Source organism: Ranitomeya imitator, chromosome 9 (genome assembly GCF_032444005.1).
Source record: "Ranitomeya imitator isolate aRanImi1 chromosome 9, aRanImi1.pri, whole genome shotgun sequence".
Taxonomy (NCBI): Eukaryota; Metazoa; Chordata; class Amphibia; order Anura; family Dendrobatidae; genus Ranitomeya; species Ranitomeya imitator.
In genome coordinates this window covers 153,758,344-153,778,037 of record NC_091290.1, presented here as the reverse complement: position 1 = coordinate 153,778,037, position 19,694 = coordinate 153,758,344, and the positions used below count along the sequence as shown (strand labels likewise).

The following is a 19,694-nucleotide window of genomic DNA, read 5'->3' as shown; positions in this document are numbered from 1 at the left end:
CCAGATCCATCTGTAGCAGAATACTATCTTCTCTTGTATTAACTGCTTTACATAGTTTTGTATCATCTGCAAATATCGATATTTTACTGTGTAAACCTTCTACCAGATCATTAATGAATATGTTGAAGAGAACAGGTCCCAATACTGACCCCTGCGGTACCCCACTGGTCACAGCGACCCAGTTAGAGACTATACCATTTATAACCACCCTCTGCTTTCATTTTCCTTACTGCCACCTCCCTCCTGGGATCACATCCCATTACTTCTTGTTGGGTGAGTGCAGGAGAAAAGGGTCCAAGAGGACAACCCCCACATCGCAGACAAGACAGCAGACACGTAACACAAGTATCAGTCATTTAATGAAGTGTCCTTCCAGCAGTAGTGATTTTTCACAGATCAGTGATCGCCAGACATTATGCAACAATAACTCCCAGCATGCCCTGCAGATGCAGACCACAGCTAGAGCCCAGGATGTGGAGCGGTGCTGGCAGCCGGACATTGCTGTATTAGATCAGGAGGGTGGTCACTGATCGGGCACCGACGGCCCCCATTATACAAGCTTTATCCATCTATGTGCCTGTTCCAGCATTACACTCCGGAGCTGCGCTCACTAATCTGCTCCTCACATTCTCTGCTATTCTAGCTGCAGTTTGTTGTTTTTGTGTTCTTGGAGGCTGGAGGGTTACACCGGGTGTGAGCAGACACCTGTATAACCGGTTACTCCCCCCGTATTACAGGAGCTGCAGCAGGTTGTTGGGGAGTTTGGGCAGTAAGCCTGCTGACTGTTTCCAATGACAATGGACAGGCCTTGGTCCGTCTGTGTTGTGGATTAATTGTACATACAGCCTGTATAACGGGTCTCAGGGGGTGCAGTCACCGCTGTGGGGCGCGGGAACAGGGGTCTCAGATCATCATCCTAATTATTGTTAGGAGGGTGTGAAGAGGGGTCAGTGCATCTTGTAATCTCTGCAGTAAATGACTGTGGCACCGTTTACAGCTCACTGTGCTGCTGCTGCAGCGCCTCCTGCATCTTCTCCGGGAGCACGCGGGTCCAGAATTCATACTTTTTGGCCTTCAGGTGTTTTGCCGCTGTCTGCTTCAGTTTTATCTCCATGTAATCTTCATCCTCGTCGTACTGTGGCCAGTGTTCCAAGCCCGAACCATTGGGGTCACTGGAGAGAAAAATGGAGTAAGAGTAAGGGTAAGTTCACACAGAGCGTTCTTGCTGCATTTTTTTTTTTTTTTTTTTTGGTTAAATTTTAGCTGCTTTTTACAGTACCAGCAAAGCTTATGAGATTTCAGAAATCTCCTGCACACACATTGGTTTTTTGTTTGATCAGTATTTTGTGCTTTGCTGCGTCGTTTTTTTTTTTGGAAACAGCATGTCACTTCTTCCAGCGTTTTTGCTGTGCTTTTTCACCCATTGACTTGAATGGATGTTGAAAAACAAAAAAAAAAAAAAACGCCCTATGTGAATTTACCCTAAAGATGTATAAACTGCAGAGCAGGACAGTGGTGGGATATACATGTGGTATGAGGGGGGGGGGGGGGGGTTGAGTGAGGGGGCCGAGAATGTGGGGGCTGAAGCCAAGGAAGCCCCCAATATCTGCCAGTCACCCAGCATATGTCTTACCCGGTGCGGGCGAAGTTGGCCCAGTATCTCATAACTGCTTTGCTCAGAACCTTCTCTTCTTCTGTGGAGGTTCCTGGAAGAAAAATAGAAGTAGAATTAGATGACAACACGCAGTAAATGTTCCTGCACGGGACCAGACAAAAATAATTTATTACCAGAACATCTTACATGTAGGAAAAAGAAACGAAGTTTGATAATAAAAAGAACAAATTCTGTGCCACAAAGTAGAAAGATGGAGGCAGGATGTGGTCCTGCATTATGTTACTGAAATATACAAAGTCTTCCCTGACACAGGACAAACATCTGCTCCACGCAGACGTCTAACACCTCTATATAACACTGGGGTCCCATGTGTGCACTGCTCCAGCCACAGACACTAATGCCCCCCATATATCAGAGACGTGACCAGGGCACTGATAAGCTGCACCATCTTTCTCCTCCCCAACAAGCTGGAAGATCCGTCTCCATGATGACAAGCTGGATGGTCCGTCTCCTCTATAACTAGCTGGATGGTCCCCTTTCCTCAATGACAAGCTGGACGGTCCCCTATCATCAACAATAAGCTGGATGGTTCGGTCCTCCTGAACCTGCAGGACACGATGTTCGGATCTCCAAAGAAAGTTTCACGTTCTGATTCCTCCGATCACAGAACAGTTTTCCTTCTTGCCGCCATCCATTATAAATGATCTGAGGCCCCAAGAAAACGGCAGTGCTTCTAAATTGTGCAACTTCCCTCCATAATGGAGCTGACACTTGCATTTGTGGATGGCACGGGGACCTGAGATCATAGCCGATGATTTCTGGACATTTCCTGAACCCATTCAGAGATTTGCATGATCGGATCCTGTCTGTATTTAATGCAGTGCGGCCTGAGGGCCTGGAGACCAGGAGCCCCCAATACTGATCGTCCACTTTCTCCCTTGTGCAGATGGATTTCTCCACAATCTCTGAATCTTGATATGTGATGGAGGTGGAGGATAGTCAAAGTCTGTAACTTCACGTACGATGACATTTTTATTAAATTGTTCCACCATCTTAAGATGCATCAGTCACCTCTGGTCGTCTTTACTTCTGAGAGACTCTGCCTCTCTCACATGCTCTTTTTATACAGTCATGGGACAGTTTTCCAGCCTTTTGTTTCCCTTCTCCCAACTTTGAGATTTGTCGCTGTTAACAATTTAGAAATAAAACAGATCTGTTCTGTGTGATACAATATGGCAAGAAGAGAATTCCATTCTTGTTTTCTATACATTTAAACAACTTTTTGGCTACATTGTGTGACTGACCTTTAAATGCCTCGATCATCCACCCACTAACCACCATCCATCATCCACCCACATGATTACCGCAGACTAAGGTGGTCACCTGTAAACAGAACATCACCCTTCAAGAAAGGACCTCCTATCACAAAGAACACCTCATCCCCGTGATCGGCTTTCACAAAGTCCGGCTTCAAGTCCTCAAAGACCGATGGACGGTGCTGGAACTCGTAGAAGTAGGTGGGATGGCCAGAATCTGGAATAAAAGATTGTGTGGGGCTCAGAACAAGAACCTATGCTCTGCAGAGACTCCCAACACCATAGAGAGGAGGTGACCGTGGTCCCCGTCCTTTCACCCTATATACAGGTCCTTCTCAAAAAATTAGCATATAGTGTTAAATTTCATTATTTACCATAATGTAATGATTACAATTAAACTTTCATATATTATAGATTCATTATCCACCAACTGAAATTTGTCAGGTCTTTTATTGTTTTAATACTGATGATTTTGGCATACAACTCCTGATAACCCAAAAAACCTGTCTCAATAAATTAGCATATCAAGAAAAGGTTCTCTAAACGACCTATTACCCTAATCTTCTGAATCAACTAATTAACTCTAAACACATGCAAAAGATACCTGAGGCTTTTATAAACTCCCTGCCTGGTTCATTACTCAAAACCCCCATCATGGGTAAGACTAGCGACCTGACAGATGTCAAGAAGGCCATCATTGACACCCTCAAGCAAGAGGGTAAGACCCAGAAAGAAATTTCTCAACAAATAGGCTGTTCCCAGAGTGCTGTATCAAGGCACCTCAATGGTAAGTCTGTTGGAAGGAAACAATGTGGCAGAAAACGCTGTACAACGAGAAGAGGAGACCGGACCCTGAGGAAGATTGTGGAGAAGGACCGATTCCAGACCTTGGGGAACCTGAGGAAGCAGTGGACCGAGTCTGGTGTGGAAACATCCAGAGCCACCGTGCACAGGCGTGTGCAGGAAATGGGCTACAGGTGCCGCATTCCCCAGGTAAAGCCACTTTTGAACCATAAACAGCGGCAGAGGCGCCTGACCTGGGCTACAGAGAAGCAGCACTGGACTGTTGCTAAGTGGTCCCAAGTACTTTTTTCTGATGAAAGCAAATTTTGCATGTCATTCGGAAATCAAGGTGCCAGAGTCTGGAGGAAGACTGGGGAGAAGGAAATGCCAAAATGCCTGAAGTCCAGTGTCAAGTACCCACAGTCAGTGATGGTGTGGGGTGCCATGTCAGCTGCTGGTGTTGGTCCACTGTGTTTCATCAAGGGCAGGGTCAATGCAGCTAGCTATCAGGAGATTTTGGAGCACTTCATGCTTCCATCGGCTGAAATGCTTTATGGAGATGAAGATTTCATTTTTCAGCACGACCTGGCACCTGCTCACAGTGCCAAAACCACTGGTAAATGGTTTACTGACCATGGTATTACTGTGCTCAATTGGCCTGCCAACTCTCCTGACCTGAACCCCATAGAGAATCTGTGGGATATTGTGAAGAGAAAGTTGAGAGACGCAAGACCCAACACTCTGGATGAGCTTAAGGCCGCTATTGAAGCATCCTGGGCCTCCATAACATCTCAGCAGTGTCACAGGCTGATTGCCTCCATGCCACGCCGCATTGAAGCAGTCATTTCTGCCAAAGGATTCCCCACCAAGTATTGAGTGCATAACTGAACATTATTATTTGATGGTTTTTTTGTTTGTTATTAAAAAACACTTTTATTTGATTGGATGGGTGAAATATGCTAATTTATTGAGACAGGTTTTTTGGGTTATCAGGAGTTGTATGCCAAAATCATCAGTATTAAAACAATAAAAGACCTGACAAATTTCAGTTGGTGGATAATGAATCTATAATATATGAAAGTTTAATTGTAATCATTACATTATGCTAAATAATGAAATTTAACACTATATGCTAATTTTTTGAGAAGGACCTGTATGTGGGGCACAACATATGTGTGGAGGTTATTCTCCGTCTCGTTCATCATACCTCGGTGGTATTTCGCCGCTCTTAGTGCTGGGATGACAAAGATAAGGTCTCCAATCAGATCTATGAGGCGGTTCCGGACTTCGGCAGGATCAGTCTCATCTCCAATGTATTCGTCAAGCAGGAAGCTGGTGGCGCTGCTGAATGGACCCTGAAATATATCAATATCACCAGAATGACACCACAAGCGGAGATTTCACAGGAGGTCTAAAGCCGATGGTAGAAGATGATGGCTGCCGGCCTCGGCTCCTGGTGGGGTCACAGACAAATGAGCAGAATCTCGTATACTCTGCAGGATGTAGAAGTCGGGACATATTGAGCAAGTAAGGACCTCCAGGATCAGGTGGGCACAGAAAAACTGGTGGATGGTTCATCATCTCAGGGTGGGCACCATTGTCATGGCTTTCTGTGGCTACCACCCTGTTTACAAGGCCTGTGGCTTATAATCATGCATGTTGCCATCTAAGTGCCCCATAATCCACCCTCAGCCATTGGCAGCTCCTGCCAGCAGTGCTCATACCAGAATAGGGAAGTTCTTCAGCATTTCTTCTACCTGCTCTCTCTCCATTCCTTCTCGAAACCCTGAGATATTCATCGCCTGGGGATAGAATGAGAAAGATCAATGATGTAAAGATAAGATGATCTCAGCATTTCCTCCTCTATCAATCTTACCGAAGGGAGGATCCATCCAAATTCCTGGTTGTTGACTCCGGTAATAAGAGGAACGCTGTTCACCTCTTTATCGGCCATAATCTGCTCGGCGGCTTTAGGGAAGAATGCCCCATCGACACTTGCAGGCAGAGCTATCATTTTCTGCGGGCAGAGGAGAAAAGTAAAGGGTGAAACCCAACTGTGCCCCCTCAAGACCCCCAAACTATTACAGAGAAATTAAATGCTCCAGCATTAAAAATCAAAAGCAGTTAAGAGAGCGGTGATTTAAAGGTTCAAGGAAAGGAGGTGGAGGGTGGTGGTCACTGGAACAAAAAGGACAGAATGTGTGGTGGTGGAGACCACTGAGCCAGAGGACAGGATGGTGGGGTGGTGGGGACCACTGAGCCAGAGGACAGGAGGGTGTGGTGATAGAGGCCGTGGGAATGAAGATGCTGCAGATTTTGTAATATGCTTTCCTTCTGTATAACTTCATACATTTCGTTCACATCCAGAGCTGCATTCACAATTCTGCACAGCTTTCTGCCAGTAGGAAATCAGTGTGATGTAGATAGAACTGGTGAATATTCCCTGGATCACTGGGGGTCAGGGGTGGTGAGGAATCAGGGTGATGAACCCTATGACTTCACTGACCGTACCATAGAGACAACTAGAGACAGGATCTCTTCTTCAGATTTCGCCTTCAGACAGTCCACAAGCGTGTCCAAACCACAGCCCGAAATATTGGCTACGATCTGCAGAAGAGAGAAAAATTCGACACAAGCAAATAGTCAGTGCTTGCCCCATTACTGCACCTTCGTTCGTCTCTCGCATCCCACACCTGACAGGCTCTTACATGGCCTCCGCTGCCACAGCATTGTAGGTTCCCCAGACACCTGATGTGGCCTCAGCCACATGGCCCACAATTCCCCGCTACTCCCTTATTAGTATGGCCCCCATCAAGTGGCTAGCAGCAATATTAAAGCACTCGGCTGCATAAGATCACACTCGGCCAGTGAAGAACAGTGCAGGGAGGATTTGTGAGAAGAAAATGAGAAGATTATCAACAATATAGCAGAGTTCTGGGAACAGTGATGGACCCCGAGAGTAAGGGCCCGATAACAACTGCACCCGATGGGAAGTCGCTCAATGGTTATCCTAGCGGCAGAAGCAAAATTTGCAATCATCGTTATCCACAGCAAATTGCCTGACTACACTGGATGGTGTACGAGTGATCCTGTCACCCATCAGACTAGCGCTGAGGTCATTGGTCGGACGATTGACGGCACTTTTACTCGAGGCGCTAGGTCCTCACAGTGCAGCATTTTATGGCCTTAGTCATACTTACATTACTGTAAAACACACTTTCCTCTTTAGTCTGGGCCACCAAACCCGGCATTATGGCTACACCACTCTCAGCAATAGCTCTGTGGAATAAGCCTTTGGCCAGTGGAGACGCCACCTGAATATAAGAAATACACAGAAGGGGGCAGGATCATTAAGGGTTGAACTACAAGCCTTTACCTTCATCTATAGAACAACCGCCCAATCAGACCCTTAATAATGAGCAACATATCAGCATCACAACTGCTCACCAGTGCAGAGACGCTGATCCCCCCCGCAGACTCCCCAAATATAGTCACAGAGTCGGGGTCCCCTCCGAAATCTGCAATGTTCTTCTGAACCCACTGGAGAGCTTCAACCTGATCCAAGAAGCCGTAGTTCCCAGGAGCGCGGTCATCTCCAGTACTGCGACAAGAAAAGATAGCTGTTAATAAAATGAGGTGACCTCAACCCAGTGGCTCCCTGCAGAGTAATGTGCACAAAGACTGACATTGGTCCCGTCCACATAACACCAGGTATAGCCGGATGGCAGCACAGCATTGTCATTTCATGTCTTGCCTCTGGGCAGTAAAGTCACTGTCTGTATAGACATTACCTAAGGAAGCCGAGGAGCCCCAGCCGGTACTGGATGGAAACAACTACAACGTTTTCATGGGCACCCAGTGCAGAACCTTCAAACATCATGGCTCCCCCCATCGTCAGGGCTCCGCCATGTATGAATACCATGACCTAGGCAATGAGTAGAAGCTGTTCATTAATAGGGAATGCAGGTCAATGTGAATGAGATTTACTCTCAGTGTCTCCAATTAGAAACATAAGGGACTGCCATGGGCACGGCCTCAGTGCACACAAAAGTGGAAGCAATAAAATCTGCACCTGCACACAGCAGCAATTATATAGAAATGTTAGTCACACAATACACGCTTGACTCTTACTGGCAGCTTCTCCTCCTTCTCTCGATCAGAAGGTGTGAACACGTTTAGGTACAAACAGTCCTCTGACACTGGAGGTAAAGTACATTTCGCTTTCACTGCCTCCATTATCTGCTCCATCGAGTGGGGATTCTGCAGACATCTAATAAAAAAAAAAATGCTAGAGATTAGATCGATATAATTTTTTCACAAGGGGAACACTAAAATCTGACATCCCAGATGTCACAGAATTAAATATTCCAGTTGCAAATTATTTGTTTCATGGTGGAATGTGTTTAGAACAATAAAACAAAAATAACCAATGTAAGTCACAACTAATATCCCATGCAGGTTTGGATTTCGAATGATACTCAAAATCAAAGTGGGAAATCAAATTACAGGCTGATCCAACTTCAGTGAATTTGCCTCAAAACAAGGAAATGATGCTCAGTAGTGTGTGGCCTCCGCGTGCCTGTATGACCTTCCTTAAACGCTTGGGCATGCTCATGATGAGGCGGGAGGATGTTCTCCTGAGGTATCTCCTCTAGGCCTGGATTAACGCATCAGTCAACTCCTGGACAGTCTGTGGTACAAAGTAGCGTTGGTAGATGGAAGGAGACATGATGTCCCAGATGTGATAGTTTTGATTCTATTCTGGGGTACGGGTGGACCAGCCATAGCAGCAATGCCATCATCTTGCAGGTACTGCTGACACTAGCCATATGAGGTCTAGCATTGTCATGCATCAGAAGGAACCCAGGGACAACCGCACCAGCATATGGTCTCACAAGGGGTCTGAGGATCTCATCACAATACCTAATGGCAGTCAGGGTATCTCTGGCTATCACATAGTGGGCTGTGCGGCCCTCTAATAAAAAAAAAAAAATAAAAAAATATGGCACGTTTGTCACATATGCGCAGTGTGAACCTGCTCTCATCCGTGAAGAGCACAGGGTGCCAATGTCAAATCTGCCAGTTTTGGTGTTCTCTGGCACATGCTAGTTGCCCTGCATGGTGTTGGACTTTAAGCACAACACCCACTTAGACATCGTGCCCATACCACCCTCATGGGGTCTGATTCTGACAGTTTGAGCAGACAATGCTGTTAGTGCCCTGCTGGAGATCATTTTGCAAGACTGGCACTGCTCCTTCTTGCTGGGGAGGTAGCAGTTATGCTGGATTTCTGCCCTTCTACGGCCCTCTCCACATCTGCTGTAGTACTGGCCTGTCTCCTGGTCCCTGCTCTGAACACTATGCTGACAGACAGAGCTACCCTTATTGCCACAGCTCGCATTGATATGCCATCCTGGATGAGCTGCACTACCTGAGCAACTTTTGTGGATTGTAGACACCGCCTTATGCCAATGTACCTCTAGGGGGTGAAAGCAACGACAAAATTCAAAAATGACCAAAACAGCCAAAAAGGGTTAGAACAGAGAAATGGTCTGTGGTCACCACTTGCAGAACCACTCCCTTATAGGGATTGTCATGTTAGTTGCCGATCATTTCTACCTTGTACAACAGCAGGAGAAATTGATTTACAATCAGTGCTGCTTCGTAACTGGACAGGTTGATGTCACAGAAGTGATGGATTTGAGGTTACATTGTGGTGGCTAAGTGTTCCCTTTATTTTCTTGCGCAGTGTATATATATATATATATTTATTACAGTATGAATGTGTTTGCCGTTCTTTCACACCAACCTCTGAGAGCACTTACATTGGGGCATAGTCGGAGGCCTCCCGCACGGAGCTCCAGGACTCGGGGGGTTCTGGGGATGCAAATCTCAATGGACCAACTGGAGGTTTAGCGAAGGGGACTCCATAGAAGGCGTGAACGGTTCTGTCTGTTCCCTTCGCAGACAGCGTCTTCCCCTGCAGTTTACCATATTGTGTCTCCACCTGAGGGGGATCGTCCTCTCCTAAAGCCACAAAAAAGCAGATTATTGGATGCAGAAAACTGCACAGACATCATGCCTGTACTCGTGTCACAGCCAGAGCTGCACTCACATCATCCTTGTACTCCGATCACGGCCAGAGCTGCACTCACAGGTGTGCAGGACTCAGCCCTTCATCAGACAGGCGTGGATTGTTATTGTGGCCTGTACGCGAAGATCTGATGGGATTGGTCATATTCACACCTGGATCTGTGCAATCATGTGATGGAGGAATAACCAACTGTCCCCGAGCTTTACAAGGCTATGTGCACACGTTGCGGATTTTGCTGCGGATCCGCATCTGCAGGTCCGCAGAAGTTTTCCATGAGGTTACAGTACCATGTAAACTTATGGAAAACAGAAACCGCTGTGCACACGCTGCGGAAAAGAAAACGAGCCGAAACGCAGCGGTTTACATTCCGCAGCATGTCAATTCTTAGTGCGGATTCTGCAGCGGTTTAGACCTGCTCCATGATAGGAATCTGCAGGTGTAAAACCGGAGGCACAAAATCCGCAGTAAATCTGCAGGTAAAAAGTAGTGCCTTTTACCTGCGGATTGCTCAAATCCGCTGCGGAAAAATCTGCAGACCTCAAAAATACGTGTGCACATAGCCTAAGGGCTCAGGCTAGCAGTAAGGTGCGGTCCAGGCTGCAAGGTCTGAACACGTCCCAGCGCTCCTCACTTCTCACTTCCAGCAGGTGCAGGGTTATTATGTGCGGGGACAGATGACTCACAGGTCGCCGCTCCTTCACCCAGTGCCCTCGGTCACATGATTGTCCGCAGCACAATACAGGCGATCATGTTACCGCCGCGCCTGTAACACCACAGATCTCAGGGCAGAGAATCTCACCTGGACAGTAAGGGGAAAGGGCCGTAACTGCTCATTCTCCACCCTGGACACAATGTATCCGAGCTGTTAATAAGCCGAACACCTGTGTAATCTGGAGCATATGTATATGAAGACCCCCAGGTATCACATAGGAGGGGATCATCACTGCTCTGAAGGGAGCAAAAAGGGCGAATGTAGCAAGAGCAATTATCAGACGGGACCACCAACATCACAAGGGACCGGCAGAGAAGAGCAGACAATCATCAGATTACTGAGAAAATCAACAACCTTTGTAACAATCCATGAGATACCACAATGTCAGCAGCCTGTTATCTGTGGCCCCAGGGACACTGCCACACTTAACCCCTTTCTGACCTTGGACGGGATAGTACGTCCGAGGTCAGATCCCCTGCTTTGATGCTGGGCTCCGCGGTGAGCCCGCACCAAAGCCAGGACATGTCAGCTGTTTTGAACAGCTGACATGTGCCCGTAATAGGTGCGGGCAGAATCGCGATCTGCCCGCACCTATTAACTAGTTAAATGCCGCTGTCAAACGCAGACAGCGGCATTTAACTACCGCTTCCGGCCGGGCGGAAATGACGTCATCGCCGACCCCCGTCACATGATCGGGGGTCGGCGATGCGTCAGGATGGTAACCATAGAGGTCCTAGAGACCTCTATGGTTACTGATCACCGGTGGCTGTGAGCGCCACCCTGTGGTCGGCGCTCACAGCACACCTGCATTTCTGCTACATAGCAGCGATCAGCAAGCTGTGCCTGCTTCTAGCCTCCCATGAAGGCTATTGAAGCATGGCAAAAGTAAAAAAAAATAAAAAAAAATAAAAGTTTAAATCACCCCCCTTTCGCCCCAATCAAAATAAATCAATAAAAAAAAAAAAAAAATCAAATCTACACATTTGGTATCGCCGCGCTCCGAATCGCCCGATCTATCAATTAAAAAAAAGCATTAACCTGATCGCTAAACGGCGTAGCGAGAAAAATATTAGAAACGCCAGAATTACGTTTAGGTCGCCGCGACATTGCATTGAAATGCAATAATGGGCGATCAAAAGAACGTATCTGCACCAAAATGGTATCATTAAAAACGCCAGCTCGGCACGCAAAAAATAAGCCCTCATCTGACCCCAAATCACGAAAAATGGAGATGCTACGAGTATCGGAAAATGGCACAATTTTTTTTTTCTTTTTTTTTAGCAAAGTTTGGAAATTTTTCTCACCGTTTAGATAAAAAATAACCTAGACATGTTAGGTGTCTATGAACTCGTAATGACCTGGAGAATCATAATGGCAGCTCAGTTTTAGCATTTAGTGAACCTAGCAAAAAAGCTAAACAAAAAAACAAGTGTGGGACTGCACTTTTTTTTGCAATTTCACCGCACTTGGAATTTTTTTTTGTTTTCTAGTACACGACATGCTAAAACCAATGATGTCGTTCAAAAGTACAACTCGTCCCGCAAAAAATAAGCCCTCACATGGCCATATTGACGGAAAAATAAAAAAAAGTTATGGCTCTGGGAAGGAGGGGAGTGAAAAACGAACACGGAAAAACAAAAAATCCCAAGGTCATGAAGGGGTTAAGGTACCTTCACACTCAACAATATCGCTAGCGATCCGTGACGTTGCAGCGTCCTGGCTAGTGATATCGTTGTGTGTGACAGGCAGCAGCGATCAGGCCCCTGCTGTGCCGTCGTTGGTCGGTGCAGAAAGTCCAGAACTTTTTTTGGTCGCTGGACTCCCTGCAGACATCGCTGAATCGGCGTGTGACACCGATCCAACGATACCGGTCCCCTGGTAACCAGGGTAAACATCGGGTTACTAAGCGCAGGCCGCGCTTAGTAACACGATGGTTACCAGCGTAAAAGTAAAAAAAACAAAACAAACACTACATACTTACATTCCGCTGTCTGTCCTCCGGCGCTGTGCTTCTCTGCACTGTGAGCGCCGGCCAGCCGGAAAGCAGAGCGGTGACGTCACCGCTCTGCTTTCCGCTCACAGTCAGTGCAGAGAAGCACAGCGCCGGAGGACAGACAGCGGAATGTAAGTATGTAGTGTTTGTTTGTTTTTTACGTTAACGCTGGTAACCAGGGTAAACATCAGGTTACTAAGCGCGGCCCTGCGCTTAGTAACCCGATGTTTACCCTGGTTACCAGGGGACCGGTATAGTTGGTCGCTGGAGAGCTGTCTGTGTGAGAGCTCTCCAGCGACGCTGCAGCGATCGGGATCGTTGTCTAGATCGCTGCAGTGTCGCTAAATGTGACGGTACCTTTACTCTATAGCACCAACAGAGACCTGAGAGCTGTACAAAGAAGCTAATAATCCATGACAATACTGAACACCCCACTGACCATAAGAGCTTAGACTCTACAGGAGAGACTGGATCCAGCTGAGCAGTGGCTTCCATGGTTTCTCAGCTCTCTTCTGCTCTCCGTGTGACTCTGTCACTGTCGGATTGCACAGGACCCACTCATAACAATGTTTCCTCACCTGATGTCAGGACCCCCAGAGCCAGGGTACACAGCACAACTACCCTCATCAGAGCACGCATCATTGTGGAGTGTCACAGATGATCTCCAGGACTCCTAATGAGGCAGCAGTTCTGGGCTGAGGCTTTATGTAGAGGAGGAGCTGGACTTGTGATTGGCTGATGGGAGTGTTAATCATGTGTAATCACCAGTTCTATCAGGAGAACATGACCCCGGCTTCAAGTGAGCTGGTGAACATGGGCCGCACCTGCTGCTGTGTAAGGACCCTGAGCCCAGTGACCGTCCTGACTGTGACTTTCTGTGGTTCTGCTACAACCTGCACTAACTGCTAATGGTGAAAGGGAAATGGGGAATATATCATCCGTGGTCAAAAGTTCTAAGACTTTTGGTTTTCACGTTTTTGCTCTTCATTGTTTTTGCTTTTTAGTCGCTGTTTCTATCGTTAGTGACAAGCAATAATAAACCTTCCGCATGTTGTTACATTTTATTGACAAGCACATGATGTATCTGTGATGCCTCAATATCCCCAGCACTGCCCCTTAGGCTACTTTCACACTAGTGTTGCTTGGCGTACGTCGCAATGCGTCGTTTTGGTGAAAAACGCATCCTGCAAATGTGCCCACAGGATGCGTTTTTTCTCCATACACTTGTATTACCGACGCATTGCGACGTATGGCCACACGTCGCATGCATCGTGCGACGGATGCGTCGTGTTTTGGCGCACCATCGGCACAAAAAACATTACATGTAACTTTTTTTTGTTTGTCAAGTTCGCCCCCTCCACTGCCCACGTTGTTCTACATCAATCACACTGTCCGTCAGGCCGACGGTTTGCGATGGCCCCGTACCGACGCAAGTGTGAAAGTAGCCTTAGTCTCCGCACTCCCGCCCCTTAGTCTCCGCACTCCCGCCCCTTATTCTCCGCACTCCCGCCCCTTATTCTCCGCACTCCCGCCCCTTATTCTCCGCACTCCTGCCCCTTATTCTCCGCACTCCCGCCCCTTATTCTCCACACTCCTGCCCCTTATTCTCCGCACTCCCGCCTCTTATTCTCCACACTCCCGCCCCTTATTCTCCACACTCCCGCCCCTTATTCTCCACACTCCTGCCCCTTATTCTTCGCACTCCCGCCCCTTATTCTTCACAATCCTGCCCCTTATTCTCCACACTCCCGCCCCTTATTCTCCGCACTCCAGCCCCTTATTCTCCACACTCCTGCCCCTTATTCTCCACACTCCTGCCCCTTATTCTCCACACTCCTGCCCCTTATTCTCCACACTCCTGCCCCTTATTCTCCACACTCTTGCCCCTTATTCTCCGCACTCCTGCCCCTTATTCTCCACACTCTTGCCCCTAATTCTCCGCACTCCCGCCCCTTATTATCCACACTCCTGCCCCTTATTCTCCGCACTCCTGCCCCTTATTCTCCACACTCCCGCCCCTTATTCTCCATACTCCCGCCCCTTAGTCTCCGCACTCCCGCCCCTTATTCTCCAGACTCCCGCCCCTTAGTCTCCATACTCCCGCCCCTTATTCTCCACACTCCTGCCCCTAATTCTCCACACTCCTGCCCCTTATTCTCCACACTCCTGCCCTTTATTCTCCACACTCCTGCCCCTTATTCTCCACACTCCCGTCCCTTATTCTCCACACTCCTGCCCCTTAGTCTCCGCACTCCCGCCCCTTATTCTCCACACTCCTGCCCCTTATTCTCCGCACTCCTGCCCCTTATTCTCCACACTCCTGCCCCTTAGTCTCCGCACACCCGCCCCTTATTCTCCACACTCCCGCCCCTTATTCTCCATACTCCCGCCCCTTAGTCTCCGCACTCCTGCCCCTTATTATCCACACTCTCGCCCCTTAGTCTCCGCACTCCCGCCCCTTATTCTCCATACTCCCGCCCCTTAGTCTCCGCACTCCTGCCCCTTATTCTCCATACTCACGCCCCTTAGTCTCCGCACTCCTGCCCCTTATTCTCCACACTCCCGCCCCTTATTCTCCACACTCCCGCCCCTTATTCTCCACACTCCCGCCCCTTATTCTCCACACTCCCGCCCCTTATTCTCCACACTCCTGCCCCTTATTCTCCGCACTCCTGCCCCTTATTCTCCATACTCACGCCCCTTAGTCTCCGCACTCCTGCCCCTTATTCTCCACACTCCCGCCCCTTATTCTCCACACTCCCGCCCCTTATTCTCCACACTCCCGCCCCTTATTATCCACACTCCTGCCCCTTATTCTCCGCACTCCCGCCCCTTATTCTCCACACTCCCGCCCCTTATTCTCCGCACTCCCGCCCCTTATTCTCCACACTCCTGCCCCTTATTCTCCGCAATCCTGCCCCTTATTCTCCGCACTCCTGCCCCTTAGACTCCGCACTCCTGCACCTTACTCTACACACTCCTGCCCCTTAGTCTCCGCACTCCCGCCCCTTATTCTCCACACTCCCGCCCCTTATTCTCCAGACCCCCGCCCCTTATTCTCCATACTCCCGCCCCTTAGTCTCCACACTCCCGCCCCTTATTCTCTGCACTCCCGCCCCTTATTCTCCCCACTCCTGCCCCTTATTCTCCGCACTCCTGCCCCTTATTCTCCGCACTCCTGCCCCTTATTCTCCGCACTCCTGCCCCTTAGACTCCGCACTCCTGCCCCTTATTCTCCACACTCCTGCCCCTTAGTCTCCGCACTCCCGCCCCTTATTCTCCACACTCCCGCCCCTTATTCTCCACACTTTAGCCCCTTATTCTCCACACTCCCGCCCCTTATTCCCCAGACTCCTGCCCCTTATTCTCTGCACTCCTGCCCCTTATTCTCCACACTCCTGCCCCTTATTCTCCACACTCCTGCCCCTTACTCTCCACACTCCTGCCCCTTATTCTCCGCACTCCTGCCCCTTAGACTCCGCACTCCTGCACCTTACTCTACACACTCCTGCCCCTTAGTCTCCGCACTCCCGCCCCTTATTCTCCACACTCCCGCCCCTTATTCTCCAGACCCCCGCCCCTTATTCTCCATACTCCCGCCCCTTAGTCTCCACACTCCCGCCCCTTATTCTCTGCACTCCCGCCCCTTATTCTCCCCACTCCTGCCCCTTATTCTCCGCACTCCTGCCCCTTATTCTCCGCACTCCTGCCCCTTATTCTCCGCACTCCTGCCCCTTAGACTCCGCACTCCTGCCCCTTATTCTCCACACTCCTGCCCCTTAGTCTCCGCACTCCCGCCCCTTATTCTCCACACTCCCGCCCCTTATTCTCCACACTTTAGCCCCTTATTCTCCACACTCCCGCCCCTTATTCCCCAGACTCCTGCCCCTTATTCTCTGCACTCCTGCCCCTTATTCTCCACACTCCTGCCCCTTATTCTCCACACTCCTGCCCCTTACTCTCCACACTCCTGCCCCTTACTCTCCACACTCCTGCCCCTTATTCTCCACACTCCTGCCCCTTACTCTCCACATTCCTGCCCCTTATTCTCCACACTCCCACCCCTTATTCTCCACACTCCCGTCCCTTATTCTCCGCACTCCTGCCCCTTATTCTCCACACTCCTGCCCCTTATTCTCCACACTCCTGCCCCTTAGTCTCCGCACTCCCGCCCCTTATTCTCCACACTCCTGCCCCTTATTCTCTGCACTCATAGTAACATAGTAACATAGTAACATAGTTAGTAAGGCCGAAAAAAGACATTTGTCCATCAAGTTCAGCCTATATTCCATCATAATAAATCCCCAGATCTACGTCCTTCTACAGAACCTAATTGTATGATACAATATTGTTCTGCTCCATGAAGACATCCAGGCCTCTCTTGAAACCCTCGACTGAGTTCGCCATCACCACCTCCTCAGGCAAGCAATTCCAGATTCTCACTGCCCTAACAGTAAAGAATCCTCTTCTATGTTGGTGGAAAAACCTTCTCTCCTCCAGACGCAAAGAATGCCCCCTTGTGCCCGTCACCTTCCTTGGTATAAACAGATCCTCAGCGAGATATTTGTATTGCCCCCTTATATACTTATACATGGTTATTAGATCGCCCCTCAGTCGTCTTTTTTCTAGACTAAATAATCCTAATTTCGCTAATCTATCTGGGTATTGTAGTTCTCCCATCCCCTTTATTAATTTTGTTGCCCTTCTTTGTACTCTCTCTAGTTCCATTATATCCTTCCTGAGCACCGGTGCCCAAAACTGGACACAGTACTCCATGTGCGGTCTAACTAGGGATTTGTACAGAGGCAGTATAATGCTCTCATCATGTGTATCCAGACCTCTTTTAATGCACCCCATGATCCTGTTTGCCTTGGCAGCTGCTGCCTGGCACTGGCTGCTCCAGGTAAGTTTATCATTAACTAGGATCCCCAAGTCCTCCCTGTCAGATTTACCCAGTGGTTTCCCATTCAGTGTGTAATGGTGATATTGATTCCTTCTTCCCATGTGTATAACCTTACATTTATCATTGTTAAACCTCATCTGCCACCTTTCAGCCCAAGTTTCCAACTTATCCAGCTCCATCTGTAGCAGAATACTATCTTCTCTTGTATTAACTGCTTTACATAGTTTTGTATCATCTGCAAATATCGATATTTTACTGTGTAAACCTTCTACTAGATCATTAATGAATATGTTGAAGAGAACAGGTCCCAATACTGACCCCTGCAGTACCCCACTGGTCACAGCGACCCAGTTAGAGACTATACCATTTATAACCACCCTCTGCTTTCTATCACTAAGCCAGTTACTAACCCATTTACACACATTTTCCCCCAGACCAAGCATTCTCATTTTGTGTACCAACCTCTTGTGCGGCACGGTATCAAACGCTTTGGAAAAATCGAGATATACCACGTCCAATGACTCCCCGTGGTCCAGCCTATAGCTTACCTCTTCATAAAAACTGATTAGATTGGTTTGACAGGAGCGATTTCTCATAAACCCATGCTGATATGGAGTTAAACAGTTATTCTCATTGAGATAATCCAGAATAACATCCCTCAGAAACCCTTCAAATATTTTACCAACAATAGAGGTTAGACTTACTGGCCTATAATTTCCAGGTTCACTTTTAGAGCCCTTTTTGAATATTGGCACCACATTTGCTATGCGCCAGTCCTGCGGAACAGACCCTGTCGCTATAGAGTCCCTAAAAATAAGAAATAATGGTTTATCTATTACATTACTTAGTTCTCTTAGTACTCGTGGGTGTATGCCATCCGGACCCGGAGATTTATCTATTTTAATCTTATTTAGCCGGTTTCGCACCTCTTCTTGGGTTAGATTGGTGACCCTTAATATAGGGTTTTCATTGTTTCTTGGGATTTCACCTAGCATTTCATTTTCCACCGTGAATACCGTGGAGAAGAAGGTGTTTAATATGTTAGCTTTTTCCTCGTCATCTACAACCATTCTTTCCTCACTATTTTTTAAGGGGCCTACATTTTCAGTTTTTATTCTTTTACTATTGATATAGTTGAAGAACAGTTTGGGATTAGTTTTACTCTCCTTAGCAATGTGCTTCTCTGTTTCCTTTTTGGCAGCTTTAATTAGTTTTTTAGATAAAGTATTTTTCTCCCTATAGTTTTTTAGAGCTTCAATGGTGCCATCCTGCTTTAGTAGTGCAAATGCTTTCTTTTTACTGTTAATTGCCTGTCTTACTTCTTTGTTTAGCCACATTGGGTTTTTCCTATTTCTAGTCCTTTTATTCCCACAAGGTATAAACCGCTTACACTGCCTATTTAGGATGTTCTTAAACATTTCCCATTTATTATCTGTATTCTTATTTCTGAGGATATTGTCCCAGTCTACCAGATTAAGGGCATCTCTAAGCTGTTCAAACTTTGCCTTCCTAAAGTTCAGTGTTTTTGTGACTCCCTGACAAGTCCCCCTAGTGAAAGACAGGTGAAACTGTACAATATTGTGGTCGCTATTTCCTAGATGCCCAACCACCTGCAGATTTGTTATTCTGTCAGGTCTATTAGATAGTATTAGGTCTAAAAGTGCTGCTCCTCTGGTTGGATTCTGCACCAATTGTGAAAGATAATTTTTCTTGGTTATTAGCAGAAACCTGTTGCCTTTATGAGTTTCACAGGTTTCTGTTTCCCAGTTAATATCCGGGTAGTTAAAGTCCCCCATAACCAGGACCTCATTATGGGTTGCAGCTTCATCTATCTGCTTTAGAAGTAGACTTTCCATGGTTTCTGTTATATTTGGGGGTTTGTAACAGACCCCAATGAGAATTTTGTTACCATTTTTCCCTCCATGAATTTCGACCCATATGGACTCGACATCCTCATTTCCTTCGCTAATATCCTCCCTTAAAGTGGATTTTAGACAAGACTTTACATAGAGACAAACCCCTCCTCCTCTCCGATTTTTACGATCCTTTCTAAACAGACTGTAACCCTGTAAGTTAACTGCCCAGTCATAGCTTTCATCTAACCATGTCTCGGTTATTCCCACTATGTCAAAGTTACCTGTAGATATTTCTGCTTCTAGTTCTTCCATCTTGTTTGTCAGGCTTCTGGCGTTTGCGAGCATGCAGTTTAGAGGATTTTGTTTTGTTCCAATCTCCTCGCTGTGGATTGTTTTAGAAATGTTCTTACCTCCCTTCTGAG

General features: G+C 47.5%; 1 protein-coding gene across 1 annotated transcript; it reads right to left on the bottom strand.

Annotated features, from left to right (window-relative positions):
- Nucleotides 1-341: 341 nt before the first annotated feature.
- Nucleotides 342-13,216, bottom strand: LOC138649269 (fatty acyl-CoA hydrolase precursor, medium chain-like). Its single transcript, XM_069739508.1, has 13 exons — nucleotides 13,092-13,216; nucleotides 9,540-9,741; nucleotides 7,846-7,984; nucleotides 7,506-7,639; nucleotides 7,162-7,315; nucleotides 6,915-7,028; nucleotides 6,226-6,321; nucleotides 5,591-5,731; nucleotides 5,439-5,516; nucleotides 4,922-5,069; nucleotides 2,999-3,148; nucleotides 1,634-1,706; nucleotides 342-1,172 (listed from the first exon to the last, which is right to left on the bottom strand). Exons 1-13 carry the CDS (start codon nucleotides 13,153-13,155, stop codon nucleotides 992-994), a joined length of 1,674 nt encoding a protein of 557 aa, XP_069595609.1. The 5' UTR covers nucleotides 13,156-13,216; the 3' UTR covers nucleotides 342-991.
- Between the last annotated feature and the right edge of the window lie 6,478 nt (nucleotides 13,217-19,694).